The sequence below is a fragment of the Poromitra crassiceps genome, assembly GCF_964638095.1.
Source record: "Poromitra crassiceps genome assembly, chromosome: 12".
NCBI classification, from domain to species: Eukaryota; Metazoa; Chordata; class Actinopteri; order Beryciformes; family Melamphaidae; genus Poromitra; species Poromitra crassiceps.
In genome coordinates, this window is record NC_139632.1 from 45,616,046 (window position 1) to 45,638,619 (window position 22,574).

Sequence of the window (22,574 nt, forward strand, 5' to 3'; positions counted from 1 at the left end):
AATGTTCACAGGATTTGACTCCTGCTATTAAACCCTTGAATAACCCTTGAATAATCAGAAGCAGAATGACTTTACATTACTGTCCAGAGAATTGTCTCGTGTTGTTCAGGGAGGTTGGAGCGATAGGAGTTCCTGTGAGAAAGAGAATAATGGCCAATAATAATAATAATAATAATAATAATAATAATAATAATAATAATAATAATAAATTCAATTCAAAATCACTGTAAAGTAGAAAAATACAATAAAAAGCATTACGGGGAAAAAAGAATAAAAAGGGTGTAAAACAGTTATGAGATAGTGCTATCCTGAACCCAGGCCGAGATGCGTTTTTAGTCTGTTCTAAAGAGATGCGTTTTTAGTCTGTTCCAATATTTCTGACAATAAATAACACACACACACACACACACACACACACACACACACACACACACACACACAAAATTACATTGATTTGACCTGCCCAGAGCAGTTTAACAGTGGCTTCTGCTGGGGTACGGCACCAATCCCTTCCTTTTAGGCATTTAATTGCTCACTCGTGCTCACAGTCAATTAGTGTAGTACCACTTATAGCCTCACCTTTAGGACATAAATGATGATGTCACAATGTCTCTGACCTCATTGTGATTTCATCTACGATCTCACTCGAGCACACTACAGCTCACGCTGCTATAGTCTCATCTTACATAGACCAATGACAGCTCATGCTGCTATGACATCACTGAAGAATGTCTATGACCTCAATAGTGTCATCAGTGAATAATGTCACTCAAGCCATCAGTGCTACTGTATCACTGATGACATCCCTGCTATGATGTCACAATGTCTATGCCCTAAGTTGTGATGTTATCAGTGATGTATAATAAAGGTTGAATAAATAATCATTTCACTGATTCCATCACTGATGACATCACAATGTCTGTGATGTCAACAGTGATGCCTTGGCTAAGGTAATGTGTAATCCTACATATATATATATTGTGATAACAGCTGATTTTCAGCCTTAGGTGGCGCTGTGCACATTGACTTCTCTGTTTCGGTAAGTCAGAGGGTCTCATTGTGTCTTGAGGTGAGGTGAGCTGCCCCCTAGTACTTGCCAATGCTGGATCTGGAAGTGGTGCCTGAGAGATCACTAGGAAATGAGCAATGGGAATTTGCCTTAGGGATGCCATTGGCCCAGGCCATCTCTATTCTGCAGAAACACTGCCGCATCAAGACTGTCCAGATGCTATACAGTGAACAGAGGCCACTCAGTCATGACCTCATTCTGAACTTGCCTCAGGATGGAATGAAACTGCTGTTTGACGCCGCAAATCAAAGACTCAAGGTGCTTGAAGTGTATGACCTGAGCAAAGTAAAGTTGAAATACTGCGGAGTCCACTTTAACTCTCAGGCCATTGTCCCTACAATAGAGCAAATAGACAGGTCATTTGGAGCTACGCATCCTGGAGTTTACAATGCTGCAGAGCAGCTGTTCCATCTCAGTTTTCGAGGCCTGTCCTTCTCCTTCCAACTGGACTCATGGAACGAAGCTCCCAAGTACGAGATTCCCAAGTATGAGATTCCCCACGGGGCCGTGGTCAAGAGGATGCACATATACACTGGCAACAACCTACAAGATACAAGATCTCCAGTGATGCCATTGCCTTGTTTCCTTGGTAATGTGTATGCAAAGTGTGTGGATGTCCTGAGAGATGGGGCAGGGCCTCTGGGACTCAAACTCTGTCTTCTCACTGTATGCTGCGGTCCTGGGGTAATGGCTGATGCTAAAGTGAGATCCCTGGAGAGGAACGTCTACTTTGGAGACTCCTGTCAAGATGTACATGCGGTCCTGGGCTCACCAGACAAAGCCTTCTACAAGTCTGAGGATAAGATGAAGATCCACTCTCCATCGCCTCACAAGCAGGTCCCTTCAAAATGTAATGACTACTTCTTCAACTATTTCACGCTCGGAGTGGATATCTTGTTTGACTCTACAAGTCACCTGGTCAAGAAGTTTGTCCTGCATACCAACTACCCAGGACATTACAATTTCAACATATATCATCGATGTGACTTTAAAATTCCACTAGTCATCAAGAAAGAAGGAGCTGATTCTCAGGTGGAAGAGTGCATTTTAACCACGTACAGCAAGTGGGATCAGATTCAAGAGCTTCTGGGACATCCCATGGAAAAGCCTGTGGTGCTGCACAGGTCATCATCAGACAATAACACCAACCCCTTCGGCTCCACCTTCTGCTTCGGACTGCAGAGGATGATCTTTGAGGTGATGCAGAATAACCACATAGCATCAGTGACCCTTTACGGTGCTACGCGGACCACCAGCCAACCCCCAGCCGAGTCTACTAGTAGTGCCCACTTAACACGTACCCTACCAGAACCACACCCTCCCGAATCTAGTACTTCTACCGTCTCAATTTGTAACACAGAGCCAGCTCCTGCAGGCCTGGCCAGATTCTTAACCAAATAGACCTAACCCAGAATGCGGTTCTGGGTTAGGTCTATTTATTCTTGCCCTGGTCTAAGTACTAATTGAACATAATCATAATCAATCAATAATATAATCGTGGAGATAACCAGAACTACCCGGAACCAAATCAGGACCGGCATGAATTTAGTACCAGCTGGTGAGCGAGTCACAACGTCTGTTGTGTCGTAAGAGTTGACTCTTCCCGTCAGATGCAACCAACTACACTCCCAAGATGTTCCCCAGTATTTGGTGGCATGGTACTGCTGCACTGATGATTACATGAAACTCCTCATGATATTTGCTGGGAGAATATTGCATGATGGCAGTGCTGCAAATTGACAAAGAACCCTACATCCTAATAGAAGCCAGCCTTTCCCGACCCAGCGGGTGGCTGGCACCGCCCAAATGTCTAACTAGAACTATAGTTTTGGTTTAGTCTAAGAAAGAAGGCAGTGGAAAACATCAGGAGCTCACTCAACTGATGCTTCTTTACGTTGTGCAACAATAAGGGGCATAGTGGGGGGTAAACATAAGTCAACTTAGTTTACCCGCCACCTCTTTGAAATGAGTTTACTCACCCATTTTCAGATCAACTCTATCAATCAATGAGGGGAAGCAAGGTGGGTAAACTACTGAGCGATAGTTTACCCACCTCTATTTACCACAACAATGTATCGTTACAGTTTGTGGTTGTCCTTTCTAGATGTGAATGGGCCTTTAGCTCAGTCATTCCCTCATCATAACCTCCAAGTGCAGTCTGCATCTTATTTGCGTAGTCTATGATACATGTAACTGAATAAATTATTTGTATTAATTACGATTCACACACACAAATGTCATCACTAATGTCACTGATGCAACCATAGCGGGTGCTACAGTGACATTTTACGCCTTCACACTCACAGACCCATTGTGACACTGATGATGTCACAATGTATACAAAAAGTGTGCCCATGGCACATCATCTCCACGATTAATTGTTGACACCCCAGATTATAATCTAGGGGTGTCAACAATTATTCGAAGATTGATTGGTGTGTGTGTGTGTGTGTGTGTGTTTGTGTTTGTGTGTGTGTGTGTGTGTGTGTGTGTGTGTGTGTGCGCGCGTGTGTGTGTGTGTGCGCGCGTGTGTGTGCGCGTGTGCGTGTGTGTGTGCTATAATTTTGCTACTGATTCCTTAGTTATCCAGAGGCCAAGCTGTGTCTTTACACAGGTTACAATCATAGCTGACTGGGACAGAGGGAAGTTTAGGCTTCTAAGTGTTTTAGATTCACTTCGGAGGCTTTGCTCATTTGGGAGCAGCAAGCTCAGTCACTTTCAATTCAGAGATACATGACAAGTGATCACCAGAGAACAAAAAATATGATCTTTTTTGTCCTCAAGCACCATCAGATGTTACTGACAGCTGAGTACACCAGTCCTGGGACAGGGTGTTGCTCTTTTAACTCCGGAGAAGTGATGTGACAGGTGCAACTGGGGTGCATTTTAGCATTTTTCTCTGTAGCTTGCCTTGTAGACATGACTGTGAGCAAGCAGGCCCCAGCTTAACTCAGCAGGCACACGCTTTCAACATGTGTTACTGTTCAACATAGAGGCACTGCCCCTCGGAGGTGTTTGTTTCTTTGCCGCAAATGAACAATTAATAACCAACTGTTTTGACTATTTGTTTCGTAGCAACCAGGCTCTTGTTAGGAGGCTAAGCACTGGCAGGCTATTTTCAGCCTTCTGTTGCTCTTGGGATGCACAGACAATGCTGCAATGTTAGAGAAAGAGGAAGGTGGAGAAAGAGCCGTCAAAGCAGCAGATTAGAGATGAAAAGGGGGAAACTGGAGTATTGAAACACATACTGTATCGAAACGTTCAAAAAGACATGTTGAGAAGGCAGTGGTGCTGCTGAACACATCAACGTGCAAGCCCCAAACCAAAACTCGCCCTCATCTTCTGGGCTGATCTCCTCCACTCATGGTACCCTCATCCCCGGAAGCTGATGTTCTGCAGTTGTGACAAGGATAGTGTTATTGTTGGAGGTGATACACCTCACCAAGGTTAAGTCAGACCTCATCACAGCGCTGGTGTGAGAGCGATGCAGTTCTGCGAGCGGTGCCAGCGGAGCGGGGATGGCAAAGGTTGCGTAATAATGTTCTGATGAGCTGCGGTCCGACTCGCTGACTCACTGCCTAGCTGCTTTTTTTGGTGGTCCTGTATACATGTATAAAGCTTATGGGCGTATAGTGTTAAACTAGGTGAGGGATGCTCCTGTACCATGAGCATGGCACTACTACTGCCAAGGTTAGAGGTTTCATTCCCTGTGTGTGCGCACATCTGGCCACTCTGGATAAAAGCATCCATCAAATGCTTTGTTAATTCTCTCAAATGTTTTCTGGCAGTAAAGCACATGTCCAAAAGCTATGATGCTGTCTTAGGCTGCACCTCTGAAAGCAGAAGGTGCGTGCGTGCGTGCGTGTGTGTGTGTGTATGTGTGTGTGTGTGTGTGTGTGTGTTTGTGTGTGTGCATGCGTGCGTGTGTGTGTGTGTGTATGCGTGCATGCGTGCGTGCGTGTGTGTGTGTAGGCCTGTGTGAGAGACAGAACAACAGAAAGGTGAAGATAAAGATGTGCAGCATTTTCAAAATCATGCCTGACTGGTAGATGGCATTGAATACAGCCAACCAGTGTGGGTGCAAACTGCTCATTCATACCAGTATTTTCTGTTTCTTCGTACATTATGAACTCAAACCAGCCCACCCATAACTATTTTAACTAGAGTATACTCTAAATATACTCTAAACTGTTAAACATGAGCAGCCAAGCTTGTGAAGATCCTGTGGCTTCTGCAGATATCATTTGCTCAGTTTTTTTCCCCCTGATGGATGTTCACGCCTTCGCCCACCTGAACGTCCTGTCAGGCTGTTGCTATAGATATCCACACAGAGCACAGGGAGAAGGAGAAGAATGAGACGATGTGAGGAGAAGAAATGAATGAGGAGGAGATACGGCAGGAGAGAGAGAGATGAGACAAAATGTCGACAGAAAATGGGGAACAATAATCCAGCTGGGAGTTTATCAAGAGTGAGAGAACATGTGAACGCGAGGAGGGGAGAAAAAGACGAGAAACGAGGGAATAATGGCCGACGGAGAGCGAGAGAATGAGCTCTCTAGCTGTCAGCACATCAAAGCTTAGTCGTGTCATTCTCATCTCCTCAGCTCCTCAACCTAATGAGCCAAGTGCCTATTCAATGGCTCCTGTATACAGCCGCACCCTCGCACCGCCATTAGGTCTGCGTTATAGACCATTTATCAGCCCGTACAGCGGCACTTCCATTTCCATTCACTGTTGTCAGGTTGTCTGCACCCTTCATCCTGTCAACTCGCCTCCTCCTCACTGACTGTCTCAGTAGTCAACTCGCCTCCTCACTGACTGTCTCAGTAGTCAACTCGCCTCCTCACTGACTGTCTCAATAGTCAACTCGCCTCCTCACTGACTGTCTCAGTAGTCAACTCGCCTCCTCACTGACTGTCTCAGTAGTCAACTCTCCTCCTTACTGACTGTCTCAGTAGTCAACTCTCCTCCTTACTGACTGTCTCAGTAGTCAACTCGCCTCCTCACTGACTGTCTCAGTAGTCAACTCACCTCCTCCTCACTGACTGTCTCAGTAGTCAACTCGCCTCCTCACTGACTGTCTCAGTAGTCAACTCGCCTCCTCACTGACTGTCTCAGTAGTCAACTCTCCTCCTTACTGACTGTCTCAGTAGTCAACTCTCCTCCTTACTGACTGTCTCAGTAGTCAACTCGCCTCCTCCTCACTGACTGTCTCAGTAGTCAACTCTCCTCCTCACTGACTGTCTCAGTAGTCAACTCGCCTCCTCCTCACTGACTGTCTCAGTAGTCAACTCTCCTCCTCACTGACTGTCTCAGTAGTCAACTCACCTCCTCCTCACTGACTGTCTCAGTAGTCAACTCGCCTCCTCACTGACTGTCTCAGTAGTCAACTCGCCTCCTCACTGACTGTCTCAGTAGTCAAGTCGCCTCCTCACTGACTGTCTCAGTAGTCAACTCGCCTCCTCACTGACTTCAGTAGTCAACTCTCCTCCTTACTGACTGTCTCAGTAGTCAACTCGCCTCCTCACTGACTGTCTCAGTAGTCAACTCGCCTCCTCACTGACTGTCTCAGTAGTCAACTCGCCTCCTCCTCACTGACTGTCTCAGTAGTCAACTCGCCTCCTCACTGACTGTCTCAGTAGTCAACTCTCCTCCTCACTGACTGTCTCAGTAGTCAACTCACCTCCTCACTGACTGTCTCAGTAGTCAACTCTCCTCCTCACTGACTGTCTCAGTAGTCAACTCTCCTCCTCACTGACTGTCTCAGTAGTCAACTCGCCTCCTCACTGACTGTCTCAGTAGTCAACTCTCCTCCTTACTGACTGTCTCAGTAGTCAACTCTCCTCCTCACTGACTGTCTCAGTAGTCAACTCTCCTCCTCACTGACTGTCTCAGTAGTCAACTCTCCTCCTCACTGACTGTCTCAGTAGTCAACTCACCTCCTCACTGACTGTCTCAGTAGTCAACTCTCCTCCTCACTGACTGTCTCAGTAGTCAACTCTCCTCCTCACTGACTGTCTCAGTAGTCAACTCACCTCCTCACTGACTGTCTCAGTAGTCAACTTGCCTCCTCACTGACTCTCAGTAGTCAAATCGCCTCCTCACTGACTGTCTCAGTAGTCAAAGGCTTGAGGCGTCTTTACTCATGACACAACATGATGTTTGGTTGACGCTACATGACGATGATGACGAAGTTTGGACACAAATTTTCCTTTATTTTCACATTTTAGCAAAAAGCAAAAGACATCAGAACTAGGAAATAACACAAATGGAATTATGTTTGAGTTTGAGTTTGAGTTTGAGTTTGAGTTTAATCATTCTGACTTGCAATACATGATTGAATTATGCAGAATGTACACTCGAAAAAACAACAACAAAAAAATACACATACATTATGCATTGTTAAAACAGACCCCAACATCAAAAATACAATCAACGCTACAGCCCATTAAAAAGCCTGACGCCACAGGAGATGGTGGAGTTTCTCAGTCTATTTGTTCTGGTTTTTGGCAAAGACAACTGATTGCCTCTGCGCAGAACACGGCCAGTCCTTTCTTCCTTACTAGGAGGGAGGATGTGGTGGAGTGGGTGGTTAGGCTGGTGCATGTCCTGAATCAGCTTCACAGTGGCCTGTTCTCTTCCTGTCTGCAGATCAGGGAGATGCAAAGAGATGTCCTTGAACCTCATCATTATTTTGACAGCCCTTTTCTGAACCCTGTCCATGGTGGCTCGTTGTTTAGCCGTACAGCCCACAAGCAGTACACTCCCATATTGTAGACATGGTCTGATCAGTGTGTTATAGATATCAACCAGGTCTTCTACAGGGAGCCCATTTCTTGACATCACAGTGAGAAAATGTGCAGTTACCAAAAAAGTGTTAAAGAAATTAAAAATATCTTACTTTTTTGTTTGTTTTTTAAGTAGCTGCCCTTTGCCTTTTCTTGGGAAAGAAATGCAGACATAGAACACATTTCAAGCATTTAAGCATAAGACTTTAAATCAAAATGGCTTTAAGAGAATGAAAAAAGTACATTCAATCAGGTATGTCCAAACTTAAGACTGGTAGTTATTAATCGGGCCGATGCACTTTACCTTGGTGTTTCACTGTACGTCTCAGGGAGATGCTTGTCTATATCTCGTTGTTGGAGCAATTTAACAATGACAATAAATATACTTGTACTTGTACTGTATATCCAAAGCACCTGGTGGTAAGGTACCATTACTGCATGCTACCTTCATGGGTGTGAATCAAATCAATCAAATGTCTATCCATTAAGATACACAGGGCCAACATCTCTTATCAAGACTGTTGTTCATCTGTATTGGGGATTACTTTGATTGGTGCGGCTGGCTCAGGTGGTCCACCAATCAGAAGGTCGGTGGTAGATCCTCCATTTCGCATGTCGAAGTGTCCTTGGGCAAGATACTGAACCCCACATTGCTCCCGATTGTTGCACCAGCACCCTGCGTGGTAGCATTCATACACTGATGTGGGTGAATGTAGGCATTGTTTTGAAGCACTGTGAGTGGTCGGTAGACTAAAAAAGGACTATATAAATGCAGTCCATTTAGCATTGCCATGGTAACAAAGACTCTCAGTCCAAAAGCCATATCTGCATTATTGTTTTATCTCAACATGGAAACTATCAAACAACATTTCTGGGTGCAGATTGCACAATGCAGTGGTGAGGAACAGAAGCTGTAAACAGAGGAAACCCTTACTGTTTTTCTGTTCTAATGTCGAGTTCTTAACGCGCCTGAAAATTCAAACCCGACCAGACCCGACCTAGTAATTTGAAGCCCGGGCCCCACCCGACCCAACCAATTACAGTAGAGCATGTATAAATTGTCAGTCTCATGGGGCGCAGCCAGAAACTGATAACTCTAATGGTAACCAAACTTTGCATACGGGTGCAGGTATGTACTCTGAGCTACTATTGAAAAGAAAAAGGTCATTATACCTATAGGGGGCGCTATAGCAACATTTCAAATGTTACAGTAAATAAAAAAATATATATCTTAAAAGGCGATGAATTCCTTGATTGGCCACTACCATGTCCGCCCACTTTTAGCAATGTCGTTGATTGTTTACGGTAATTAAACAGCTTTAATGCAATTATGTATTCATGTTAAAATGTATGCATCATCTTTAAGAGAAAGCATCCAGAAGAGCACTGAGCACACTGCCTCTGGAAACACCCTTTTGCCCATGTGGACAAGGACCGCATGTCCCCAAACCCTTTTCTCTGCTGTTTGCTCGAGTCCGTCTCCCTCTCAGCTCGCCTGCTGTCGAAATAAAGATAAGGGAAGTGGTCCAGTTGGTCCACCCACTCTCCTTAAAAAAAAGAGAGAGATCAGCACCTTTTCTTCCTCTTAGCATCTTTCCTCTCCTCTCATCTTCTACCTTCTTTTTTCCCATCACCCTCTTCCCTTCCATCAATTCCCTCTTTCCCTCTTCTCTAACCTTCCCCTGACCTCCATTCTCCCTCGCTCCCTCCCCCCTTCCTTAACTTCACACCTTTGGCCATGTGTGGGAAGCGCATGTCAATCAGGGCTGCTAGATGAGTGCTTTAATTAAAGGGAAAGAGGTATACGGTCTGTCACCTTCCGCTGAGCGCCAACCATCAAGGGCCGTCGGCTTGAAGAGAAGTCGGACGAAGGCGTTCGCTGAGTTGCGGTTTCAGAAGTGTTACCTCGTCTTACGTGAGACACTGATTATGCTTTGATTGGCATTAGGGATAACGCAACACGATAGCGTTCACTCTCCCGAGACAATATTAGTTTGCAAGGGCAGCAGAGAAAACTTGGAGAACCTCGCACAAAGCATTGTACACAACATATGGACGTACTAACATAGAAAATTTGCGCCTCTCTGGGAAGGCCATTTCCTGGATATTTACTGCTGTGGAGATGTGGCCGAACTAGCAACAACAACAAAATGAATGATTGGGTGTCACTGAAACAAAATGGTTCATGGAGAAGCAGGTAATATGGCAAATATCCGTAGCATGTACAAACCCTATTGGTGTTGTATTGTTATTAGCATAGTCGATCTAGACTCACCAGCACTGAGGATATGCATCATGCACATGAGTGGGCAGCATGGCAAATAGCACGCACAGATTTACATATTCACAGCTATTTATTTATCACTGAAAAGCAACGTATAAAACCAGGCACATTGCACATAATACATATCATCACCCTAATTAGGATCTGTAAGATGTGTTCAAACTGTAAAAAATATGCAGGAAAAATATTGAAAATAGCAGCCTGGTAGGTTTGGTTCCAAATGGGAGAAACCTGTGTAGTACTCAACTCAGTGAGTGCAGCATGTCACTTACAATGCCAGCCCAGCGTTATTGGCTCAATTCCCCATGGCCCGCCATGCTAAAGTGGCACTCATCGTACTGTGCGGTGCTTTGGATAAAAGTGTCCCCCAAATGGCATATGTGCTTTCCAGCTGTCTGGATGGCACTTGATTAGCCGCTCACATCAGCCTAGAGTGAACCGCGTCGATAAAGTGATGTGCAAAGCGCCGTCCAGGGTTATACACTAATCTTAATGAATCAATGACAGCCAATCCATAACTGAGATCATTAGCAATTCCTACAGATTGAGTGCTCATTAACATCTCAAACTCGTTGGCTCATATCTCCTTACCTAGCACTTATGTAGCATACATGGTCGTCACAGTGTCACAGATATATGACATACTGTCAGGGCACCTTGGCTTTGAATTCTAAAATACTTCCACTCACACACACATTCACACAGTTAAAGAGGACACCATTGAATTCTTTAATGAAACCCATGTATTGCTGAGGCAGTAAGTGACAGTTAATGTAATGACACTGAGCTTATATATTTTTAAGCGGCACAGCCACTTCTATAAGTGACCTCGTGTGTCCATCCGTCCGTTATGGCGTGGTGACTGATGATGTCATATTAGAAATGAACACAATCCATCAACTGAGCATGCAAACGCCCCTGACTGATGATGTCATACCCACGGATGATGTCATGCCCCACAATCATGGAGTGGAAGGACGGACTGAAATGCAAAGTCACTTATAGAAGTGGCTTCACCATTCTATAAGTGACTTTGTGTCTGTCGTGTGGGCCATGACATCATCAGCGGGTAGAACATCATCAGTCATCAGTAGGGGTGTCACGATACACTCAGTTCACGATATGATACGATACACGATATTGGGTTCACGATAACGATACAATATGATATTTTAACAATATCTTTTTGCGATCGATTTGTAAGTTGAGGGGGCATCCTCCATGCTAATTTGAGTAATTTCACCATTTTCATCCTCCATGTCTGTAACGTCCGTCGTCTGTTCAAACAAAGCAATGAAAAGGAGAGCGAGCATGCAATCAGATGCAGATCAGTGCCACCATGTTCAGCTTCTTTTTCTCGCGATATGAGATTTCATCTCAACGATACATATTGTCACGTTTTGATATCGCGATATATTGTGGGACGATATATTGTGACATCCCTAGTCATCAAAATAATGACATCAGTGATATCATAACTCTGTCTCTTACTTACCCATTGTGACATCATCAGTGATGTCATAAATTATCTTCTGCTGGTGGTATAAATAGGACCAGATGGTGGGATTACTATAGGAGCCATAAAACACCAAAAATAATTTTACTATAGGAACCAGAGCTCTTCCCTTATACCTACCACACCTAAGAACCAGAAGCACTGTTAAGGCGAGTTTCCACACATATACTGTATCTCTCTTAGCGAACTCGTCGTACAACCTAAGAGCCAACCAACCTCCAGAGATTTGTGAGAGTACACCCTCAAGCAGGCATCTCTCCTCTTAGCTACGTCGCCACACAACCTAAGATCCACTTCCAGAGATGTGAGTACCCCACGCACCGGTACTACTTGAGCAGTGAGCAGTCAACTGAAGTCCTGGACTCTGCACCCCCTTTCACCGTACCCTCACCTGAACATTGAGAATACTGTCCTGACCCGATGCCATCAGGTGATTGTTGCCACACCTAAGAATCCAAACACATTCAAACACTATCATTTATCATTTATCTCATCTCACCCAGTTCATTTTCAGCTTCACTGAGAGACAAAATGGCTTCCAGATCGGAGGAGCATCTCTCCTGTCCTGTCTGCCATGACATCTTTAAAGATCCCGTCCTCCTGTCATGTAGCCACAGCATCTGTAAAGCCTGTCTGCAGAGCTGTTGGACACAGAGACGTGACTGTCCACTTTGTAGGGAAATATCTTCACAAAGTGAACCACTTCCTAACTTGGCGTTGAAGAACTTGTGTGAGGCTTTCTTACTGGAGAGAGATCAGATAGCTACAGCAGGATCTGAGCTACTCTGCATTCTGCATTCTGATAATCTCAAGCTCTTCTGTCTGGACTATCAGCATCCAGTGTGTCTGGTCTGTCGAGCCATCGATGAAGCTGCACGGCAATACAAGGAGGAACTCCAGAAATCACTCAGGCCCTTAAAGGAGAAATTGAAGCTCTTTAATAAAGTTAAAGGAACCTGTGATAAAACAGCAGAACACATTAAGGTCCAGGCCCAACACACAGACAGGCATATTAAGGAGGAGTTTAAGAAGCTTCATCAGTTTCTACAAGAGGAAGAGGAGGCCAGGTTGACTGCACTGAGGGAAGAAGAGGTGCAGAAGAGTCAGATGATGAAGGAGAAGACTGAGGGTCTGAGTAGAGAGATAGCAGCTCATTCTGACACAGTCAGAGCCATAGAGAAGGAGGTGAGAGCTGGAGATGCTTCGTTCCTGGAGAACTACAAGGCTACACTGGAAAGAGTCCAGCGCCCCCTGCTGGAGGATCTACAGCTGGTCTCTGGAGCCCTGATAGATGAGGCCAAACACCTAGGCAACCTGAGCTTCACAGTCTGGGACAAGATGAAGGAGATGGTATCCTACCATGCTGTGATTCTGGATCCAAACACTGCCGGTACATACCTCATTCTGTCTGAAGATCTGACAGGTGTGAGATGTGGAGAGAAACAGCAGCTTCCTGACAATCCAGAGAGGCCTGTTGACTACTGGTGGTCTGTCCTGGGCTCTGAGGGCTTCAACTCAGGAACTCACAGCTGGGATGTTGAGGTAGGAGATAGTACATGCTGGTGGTTGGGCATGTTAGAAGAGTCTGTCCAGAGGAAGGGTAGCGTACTGTCTGGATTATGGACAATGTGTTCCTGTCATGAATACAGAGCAGGCTCCCCATCAGATCTAATCACTGATCTCCAAGTGAAGGAGAAGCTCCAGAGGGTCAGAGTGAGTCTGGACTGGAGCAGGGGAAAGCTGTCATTTTCTGATCCTAATACTAACACACATATACACACTTTCACACACACCTTCACTGACAGGCTGTTTCCCTACTTTAACACTAATGATACTCTGAAGATTTTACCATTGAAGGTCTCTGTAATAGTGAGTTAGGGTTGAGCTGAAATACTTTTTTGACGGAGTGACCACTACGGGCCGAGGTGTCAAGAGGGTTTGTTTGTATGTCTGTCCATCTGTCTGTCTGTCTGTATGTCTGAAAGAAAGAAAGAAAGAAAGAAAGAAGGAAGTGGCCAGGTGATTGATGATGATGTCACAGACAGCGATGAGGTCATACATCATCAATGATGTCATACAGTATTAGATGCCTCGCCCTGGTGGTCAGGTCACGAGTATAATCAGGTCATAATAATCACCAAATGAAGTCATAAATCACTGAGATATCACAGACAGTGATGAGGTCGTCATAACTCACTGATGCATACAGTCACTCGAGCAATTGCAATGTCATCAGTGATGATGTCATCAATGATGGTGTGATCAATGATGTCACTTGAGCAATTGTGATGTCAAGTGTATGTATGTGTCTCTCTCTGTGTGTGTGTGTGTGTGTGTGTGCGTGCGTATGCGTGCGTGCGTGCGTGCCTCTGCGTGTGTGTGCGTGCGTGTGTGTGTGTGTGTGCATGCGCATGCCTGCGTGTGTGTGTGCGTGTGTGTGTGTGTGTGTGTGTGTGTGTGCATACCTGTGTGTGTGTGTGTCATTTATTGTTATGGCTCGATAGCCTGCCTGTCTGCCTTCACACTCACGTTCATCACCTGTGTCACTTCCATCATGTTAAAAGTATTTTCAATGAATATTAACAGTTGGTCTTCTCAAGGGATTTGATGCCATGGGATGACAGACAGCCTGTTGGTATTTTCATGGCAGATCTGTGTATAATTGGATGTCTTCCAAGAACATCTATGATTGAATAGTATGCCTCACTTGTGTGCCATACACACGTTGCTATGTGTTTGTGCATTATCCCTTTGTCTAAGGGTTAAAGGTTTAACATTCACATTCTCCAAGTTCTTCTTCCCACTGCCTGATCTGGTGGATCCCGAACACGGTAGGACCACGCCCTAGATCCACATAGCATTAAGCCTGCCATTCTACCTCATACAGTATTCCACACGGTTCAGAGGTTATAGGCAAAATGTGTTAAGTTGTTATAGTGCCACCATCTGGTTGACACATGGGGTCAGGACTTGCCTGAGTAGTGGGGGGCCATAGGAACCCACCTGCCAAATGTGGTTGGACCCCCCTTGGTCTTCAACCGGTGGGAGACAATCAAAACATTTAAAAAAAATAACTAAAAGTACGATTTAGAAAACAAAACAACAAAGAGGAAATCAAAACATCTAAAAAAACGAATAAAACCACAAATTAGACAACAAAACAACTAATGAGAAATCAAAACATTTCAAAACATAAAACAAAAACAAAACGACGAATCAGAGAACAACACAGTAATTCAGAAAACACAATGCAAAGTCAGAAGGCAAAGCAACTCATCACAGAACACAACAATTCCAAAAAGAAGCATTTTTGTGAACTATTCCTCTAAAAGGGATGAAAAGGCAGCTCGTGTTGCAGAACAACACTGTGTGCTTTCTAATATTAAAGCTTTGTCCATTGTTCTCTCTCCCCCCCCCCCATTCCTGTGGTCCTGTTTGATTCATGCACCTTGGAGGTTTTAGCAGGGTTTTTTGCCCACAGTACAATACATGAACTGTTTCATATTAGTCTCACTATAGACCATATGTGTGTAAATGTATCCAAAATGCTCACTGAAGTTTAACTTCTTTAAATGTCCCCCACAGTGAGAGCCATGATTTGCTTTTTCAAATCTGTTAGCTCAGAATCCAGTGGATCACACACAGGACAGCCCTTTCACACACACACACACACACACACACACACACACACACACACACACACACACACACACACACACACACACACACACACACACACACACACACACACACACACACACACACAAACTCAGAATATGCATCAGAAATGGTCCACATTCTGGTCACAATCTCGAAATATCCAATTGTAATTCAGTATTTCTAGATTCTGGCCCTTTTCAGCTAGGTACAGTGTATACAGTATATGCCAATAAATATGCTTTGGAAATGGTCATATCCAATAATTAAAATGCAAAGTGTCTCTCTGTGTGTGTGTGTGTGTGTGTGTGTGTGTGTGTGTGTGTGTGTGTGTGTGTGTGTGTGTGTGTGTGTGTGTGTGTGTGAGAGCGAGCAGAATTGTGCGTTCGGCCACAACATAATACAGTAGGCCATTTTACGTGTGATCGCGCTGAATCTTTCAGGTAGTGTAAAGAGCACCCCTCCAGGTGACCTAATGGAGCCGGATTTTTTAATTATTAATTAGGGCTGACTAAATGGCAAAAATGACTAATTAGTGGCCAAAATGCCTCAACACATGCTTCATGGAGAGCTCCAGAGTGGAGCAGCCTGCAGGTGAGCGGAGTTTGAATCAGCCAGTGAACTCTGGAGCAGCACATAGGTGAGTAGTTTGAATCCGCCAGTGAACTCTTACTGTAAGCAGCACACAGATGAGCAGAGTTACAATCAGCCAGTGAAGTGGACTATGGAAACCCTCTGGGGAGAGAGAGAGAGGAGAGGCTGACTAAATGGCCAGTCACACAGGGACGGGTGTTGTTCCGTTAGTTCTCTAGTGAATCCAGAGTAACGATCTGACTTCAGTCATTTATGAACTCAACTAGTATCCTAGAAACAAGACTAGGCAAAACCTAGTATATGCCAGACAGCATTTGTACGTGGTGATGTCACAGGAGGTGACATCATCGGATACTTGCTCAGGTTGTGAGTCAGTCAGCCTTCCGACCTTCAGACACAGCCAGATTTAGACCGACAGCTAGCTAGCTGCCTGGCAAAAATATTGAGCTTGGATATTTCCAGATAATATGACACAAGGTTAATTTTAGAATACATACATGACAAAAACGTGTATCTGGTATCCTAGTATAATGTGACCTCACTATGTATATTGAGTGTAAATTTGACCAGATATGGCACATATCAACAAAACTAATATTTTTGGATTCTGGACTATTTTGCCCAGTGAGGGTACTTTTATTGTTGGCCAACAGCATCACTGGAAGGGTTGGGGGTTCATTACCTTGCTCAAAGGTCATTTGAGAGTAGTTGTTGCTGGATGTTACTCAATTACTACCCTCACCCACATTTCATCCTCCAGTCTAGGGATTTGAACCTGCAACCTACTACACAAGGCCACTTCTCTCATCCTAAACTGCGTCCCCTGTTTGCTCTTGCTCGTGATGCCAACCCGATCTCCAAAAAAATTGTAAAATAGCAACGTTTGTGGACAAACGTTGCTATTTTACAATTTCGGCTAAGAAATTGTAAAATGGTAACGTATGTGTCTACAGCGGTGGGCGTGGTTTGGGCGTGGCTTACGGAGATTTTCTGTTTCTAACCCCCCTACTCTAATCCTAACCCTAAAATCTCAGAACGTTACTATTTTACAATTTTCGAGACGAAATTGTAAAATAGCAACGTTGGTCCAAAACGTTGGTATTATACAATTTTCTGTGAGACTGTGTTGGGGATGCGGAATCCCCCCATACTGGATTGAACACACACTTTCAAAGGAACGTCCAATTATCTGAAGTGAATGCCAAGGCAGACAAAGGGCAATCAAATGATCAGTGGACTTCTATGCTTCAATTTGGCTTAAAGGTCACAGCTGGTCCTGTGTAGCTCAGTGGGCAGAGCATGGCACTAGGCGTTTGATGATCCTCACTGGGGCCACTCAAGATGGAAATGCAGGCACTCATGGTACTCTAAAGTCTATGTTCAGGCTGCCAGACCAAATCAGCTTTTTGGCATATCCAGATGCAGTCAGATTGATTCGATCAAGTCTGAACAGCAAAACATACATATGGAAACTGTTTTTTGTTGCAAATCGGATTTAAGCCACATTTGTATGTGATTTGAAATTAAAATCAGATTTCTACTGTCTCCGTCTGAACTCTCTGTCCACTCAAAACAACTTTCAGATCTCCTTTGTGCATTTGCAGCTTTTTGTTGTGTTACTGTATTTGAAAATGGTGCCTACAGTTACTGTTCATTCACACGCTTGTTGTTACCACGGCAACCAATTCTAATAGATTAACGAAGCCTGAACACACAAGTGAGATCTGATCACTTACAAACACAGTGACAATCGGTCCTAAAAATCGGATTTGAGAAACAAATTGGAATTGCCTGCCTGAGCCAAGCCAAAGTGTCCATCAAAGGTCACGTTACCCCATCCTGATTGTTACAATAAACTGTTGGAATTGTACGGTTCTGCACTCCACGGATACGTTGCTACATATCACATTTGTATTTCCCTGTTCTCTTCAATCTGTGTATCAATAACATAACTTTACAATTATGTGCAGTGAATACGCCAAATGTTCCCATTTGAAATGGGCTGAAAAATAAGGGATTATTGTCTTTTCCCATGAAGTCCATCAGCTTTGATATCAGTTGGCCAGTTTGATGACATTAAGCGATATTTTGGCGTCTAAAAGAAAGAAATTCACTGAGATATGATCGGAAACAGTTTGGCCACTACTTCCGTTTTATCGCAGACAAAGAGTATATACTGAGGACAAGATGAGAAGCTGTTCTGTTTCTTCTACAACAGCGCATGCAGTAATTATTTTGCAGTGGAACATGAGTGGAGTAAACTATTAGGCTTCAGTTCGTATCAATCTAAGCTCTTTGGCACAAATGGTGACGTGTGTTGTTACAGCGCGAGCGCATGTACGTTTTCATTGAACAATGGTGAAACAGGTAGGAAAAACTGGCTGGAGGGGGATTTTAACCAAGGTGTTTTAGTTGCCTAAACCAAACCAGGTGAGTCTTCCCCACTCTGCCATGCCTCGACTCACCACCGGGTCGACCTGCGTCTCAGGTCGTCCCGCTCAACGCACTGTGTACCCGTGTGCCTCATTATGAAACGCACACGGACGCACCTGGTTGGGGTCAAGCAAAGGTCAAGTGGTGCCTTGGGGTTGGGGTGAGGCACAGGGGGTGAGGGGGTTGGGGTTAGGTCTGCTTGGTTGGGCTTAGGGTTTGGTGCCCCTCCCCACTAGAAAGCTGCAGCCCCCAACGCACAACTATGGCTCGAATAATGGTTTGGGAGGCTTGAACTCATTTCTTGGAATTCTCCGAGAAATGGTGCCGTGCCCGTCAACATGTGACACACAAGGTGGATGATGCCCTCGGAATGAGACCAGGCAGACCCACTCGGCCGGCGCAGTTGCTCAGTCGACCTGTGGTGGCTCATGGTACTGTAGCTCGACTCGCCACGTTTTAAATGTATTTTGCTGATGGATTGTTTCAAATTATTCTACATATTCTTGCCCTGTTTGCAGTCACGTCAAATGTCAAAGTTGCATTCTGGCGACAGGGTTGGTTACCCATGGGTAAATGCCCCCCCCCCCCCCCCCCCCCCCCCCCCCATGCTTTAGGGGCAGCATGACTGGACACACTGAGCACCAGACACCGGCAACACTTCACCATGTGTCTGTGAGACTCTCTGCTTTCCAACATCTAACAGAGGAAAAGCAGCTCCTCCACTTTAAACATTTGATTAAGCAAAACCCACAGCTGAAGTTGATTGATTAAACGGCCGCACTAGTTTTCCCCCCTCTGCAGGCAGCAGCAGTCACTACACAGCATGCTCCATACAGCTCTCACACACACACACACTGACTACACAGCATGCTCCATACAGCTCGCTCACACACACACACACACTACACAGCATGCTCCATACAGCAGTCACTACACAGCATGCTCCATACAGCTCGCTCACACACACACACACTGACTACACAGCATGCTCCATACAGCTCGCTCACACACACACACACACTGACTACACAGCATGCTCCATACAGCTCGCTCACACACACACACACACTGACTACACAGCATGCTCCATACAGCTCGCTCACACACACACAGTCACTACACAGCATGCTCCATACAGCTCGCTCACACACACACACCTCTGCAGGCAGCAGCAGTCACTACACAGCATGCTCCATACAGCTCGCTCACACACACACTGACTACACAGCATGCTCCATACAGCTCGCTCACACACACACACACACCTCTGCAGGCAGCAGCAGTCACTACACAGCATGCTCCATACAGCTCGCTCACACACACACACACACACACACACACACACACACAGACTACACAGCATGCTCCATACAGCTCGCTCACACACACACACACTGACTACACAGCATGCTCCATACAGCTCGCTCACACACACACACACACACACTGACTACACAGCATGCTCCATACAGCTCGCTCACACACACACTACACAGCATGCTCCATACAGCTCGCTCACACACACACACACACACACACACACACACTGACTACACAGCATGCTCCATACAGCTCGCTCACACACACACTACACAGCATGCTCCATACAGCTCGCTCACACACACACTACACAGCATGCTCCATACAGCTCGCTCACACACACACACTACACAGCATGCTCCATACAGCTCGCTCACACACACACACTACACAGCATGCTCCATACAGCTCGCTCACACACACACGCACACACTGCAAGGCATTTCAATGGATTTCTTCATACAGTACTTAACACATTCACTGCCAGACGTTTTTTTTTTTACTGTAGTTAGCTTCTGCCAGAGGGTTTTTTTGAGGATTCTGGCTCATCTTTCAAGACCCGAGGATTCTTTTCTGCTAAGATTTTGTGAACACACAATATCTCAAAAGAACTAATAGAATGTGTGCTTTCTCTGTCTAAAAGAGTTAGTTTGTAGAGTTAGTAGTTATGTAAGCATTAGCAGTTGAATACAGCATGGTTTCAGCGTCAGAAAAATTATTCAGAGATAAACGGCTTTTTGTGAAATTCGATAGAACAGTCACTTTAACCATTAATTTTTGGCTCTCTCTCTCTCTCTCTCCCTCCCCCTCTCGCTCTCTCTCTCTCTCTCTCTCCCTCCCTCTCGCTCTCCCTCCCTCTCTCTCTCTCTCTCTCTCTCTCCCTCCCTCTCGCTCTCCCTCCCTCTCTCTCTCTCTCTCCCGGAGACGCACTAGGTTTAATCCTAGTGAGAGGGGGAGAGGGAGAGAGAGAGAGAGAGAGAGAGGGAGGGAGGGAGGGAGGGAGAGAGAGCGAGAGAGAGAGAGAGAGAGAGAGAGAGAGAGAGAGGGAGAGAGCGAGAGGGAGAGTTGCTTCCAACTCCTCCCTCCGTGGGCGTTCTTCTTGGCTGCAGCGGCCGTCACAAGCTTGTCACCAGTCTCACTGCTTTGCTGCTGTCCTGTGCCTGTCTGCGCGGCCGCTGTTTGAGGAAGTCTGGATGGACTCGCTCGCTTCTTGGAGTTTTGGTTGAGAGAAGCTTTTGCGATTCTGGTCATATTTATGCTGCGTGTTTCAAAGTGTGTTCCACCTGTAATCTATTATGCAAATTTGCAATCCCGCATCGCCAGCAATCAGCGCGAAAACGAAAGCGTTTTCCCCCATCCATTTTCATGAGAATGGCTGCTTTTTGCTTGCCTTCCTCTAGTCAGGAGGGCACTGTCGCCACTTAGTGGCTCGGTGGAATGGGTTGTAAACGTTCGGTGGCTCCAATAATTATATAAGAGATGTAAAAGGGTTAGATGCACATCCCACGGTCAAAAAAAATAAATTCATTTTTTTGACGTATTAATACGTCATTGGCAGTCAACCGTTTGATTATTTTTTACGTATTAATACGTCAATGGCAGTGAACGTGTTAAAAGCGCGGTGCAGTAAGGGTGGATGGAGGGTATAAACACTTGCCTTTCACAAGGAGAGCCGTGTTCACATCCCATCATGTCCCAAGTTTTATTTAAGCATAACTTAACCAAATTGTGTTAGTTGCCGAACCTTGAGTTGTTTTATTTGCGTAATGTTTTCAAATTAACTGGAAATTTAATTTACTGACATTTTGAAATTAATTTGAAATGTTGACCTGCAACATATTTTTTGTTCACAAAGGTTGAATGTCACGTAGTCATACGTAAACTGCTAACAGGTTATAATAGAGAGCCGCAGTAACGAGTCCGGAAATCATCGATGCTAACGCCCCTGGTTCCATACAGTTTTCGCCTATGGGAGTTTTGAATGGGTTTTTGGCGCGATGCTTCTAATAATCTCTCTGGGCAACGCTGGCTTAATCAAACGCGAACCAGTGTTTAGTAACATCATCTTCACACATGAAGACCACTTTTATGAGTTTTGAAGCTTTTACATGCCGTTAAACGGGCGGCTAGCTAGCAAACGGCTAAATGAGACTACACTGCTGAGTCGATGTGGATATATACGTCAATAACGTCACCACTTCAAAGGGCGAACACGGAAATTCTCTTTCCCTCACCTGGTTCAGCCCCGTTCAGCCCGAGGTAATCAGTGCACACATCAACAACAGTCCAGGTTGAGTGCTGACGTGACGTGAAGCCTATGCGACAGTGTGTAGTTCAGGATTAGCTTAGCTCGAGCATTTTACTTCTAGGGCTCGCATTTACGCTACAAAACTCATGAAAGTGGTCCTCATGTGTGAAGATTATCCCGCTGAACCTTGGTTCGCGTTTGATTAAACTTGCGTTGCCCACAGACATTATTTGAAGCATATCGCCAAAAACCCATTCAAAAATCCCATAGACAGAAACAGTGTGGAACCAGGAAGTTCGGGACTTCCGCATTCAGCCTACAAAAATACGTCATCCCTGCGGCTCTCTATTATTCAGGGAACTGGGTTGTGAAATCAGGCAGCACCCCTGACTGATGATGTCATACCTACCCACTGATAATGGCTGAGTTTCCCAACAAAGAAGCTTCTTAAGAGTTAAGAAGCTTCTTAAGGAGTTAAGAAGCTTCTTAAGGAGTTAAGAAGGCTCCAAAGAAGTGTTTCCCAAACGCCTTCTTAACAGTCGAGAAAAATAAAAAAAATAGAAGGCTCTTAAGAAGCATCTTAACTGGAGCGGCTCACTTGATGGCACTCTGAGCCCAGCAGTGGGCCACGACTCAGTGGTTGAGAAACACTGTTAACACCTAAT

General features: G+C 45.1%; 2 protein-coding genes and 1 pseudogene across 5 annotated transcripts in view; 2 read left to right on the plus strand and 1 right to left on the minus strand.

Annotated features, from left to right (window-relative positions):
• LOC310787100 (transducin-like enhancer protein 4) overlaps nt 1-22,574 on the minus strand; it is a 340,204-nt gene that overhangs the window by 102,864 nt on the left and 214,766 nt on the right. The window lies entirely within an intron of this gene.
• On the plus strand, nt 1,100-2,470 carry LOC310786953 (phagosome assembly factor 1 pseudogene; annotated as a pseudogene). The gene has a single exon. The product of its transcript is annotated as a phagosome assembly factor 1 pseudogene (transcript).
• Nucleotides 12,189-13,535, plus strand: LOC310786955 (E3 ubiquitin-protein ligase TRIM35-like; the record flags this gene model as incomplete). The annotated part of the gene is made up of 1 exon (XM_083648288.1): nt 12,189-13,535. The coding sequence occupies one exon, from the start codon at nt 12,189-12,191 to the stop codon at nt 13,533-13,535; it is 1,347 nt and encodes a 448-aa protein (XP_083504414.1).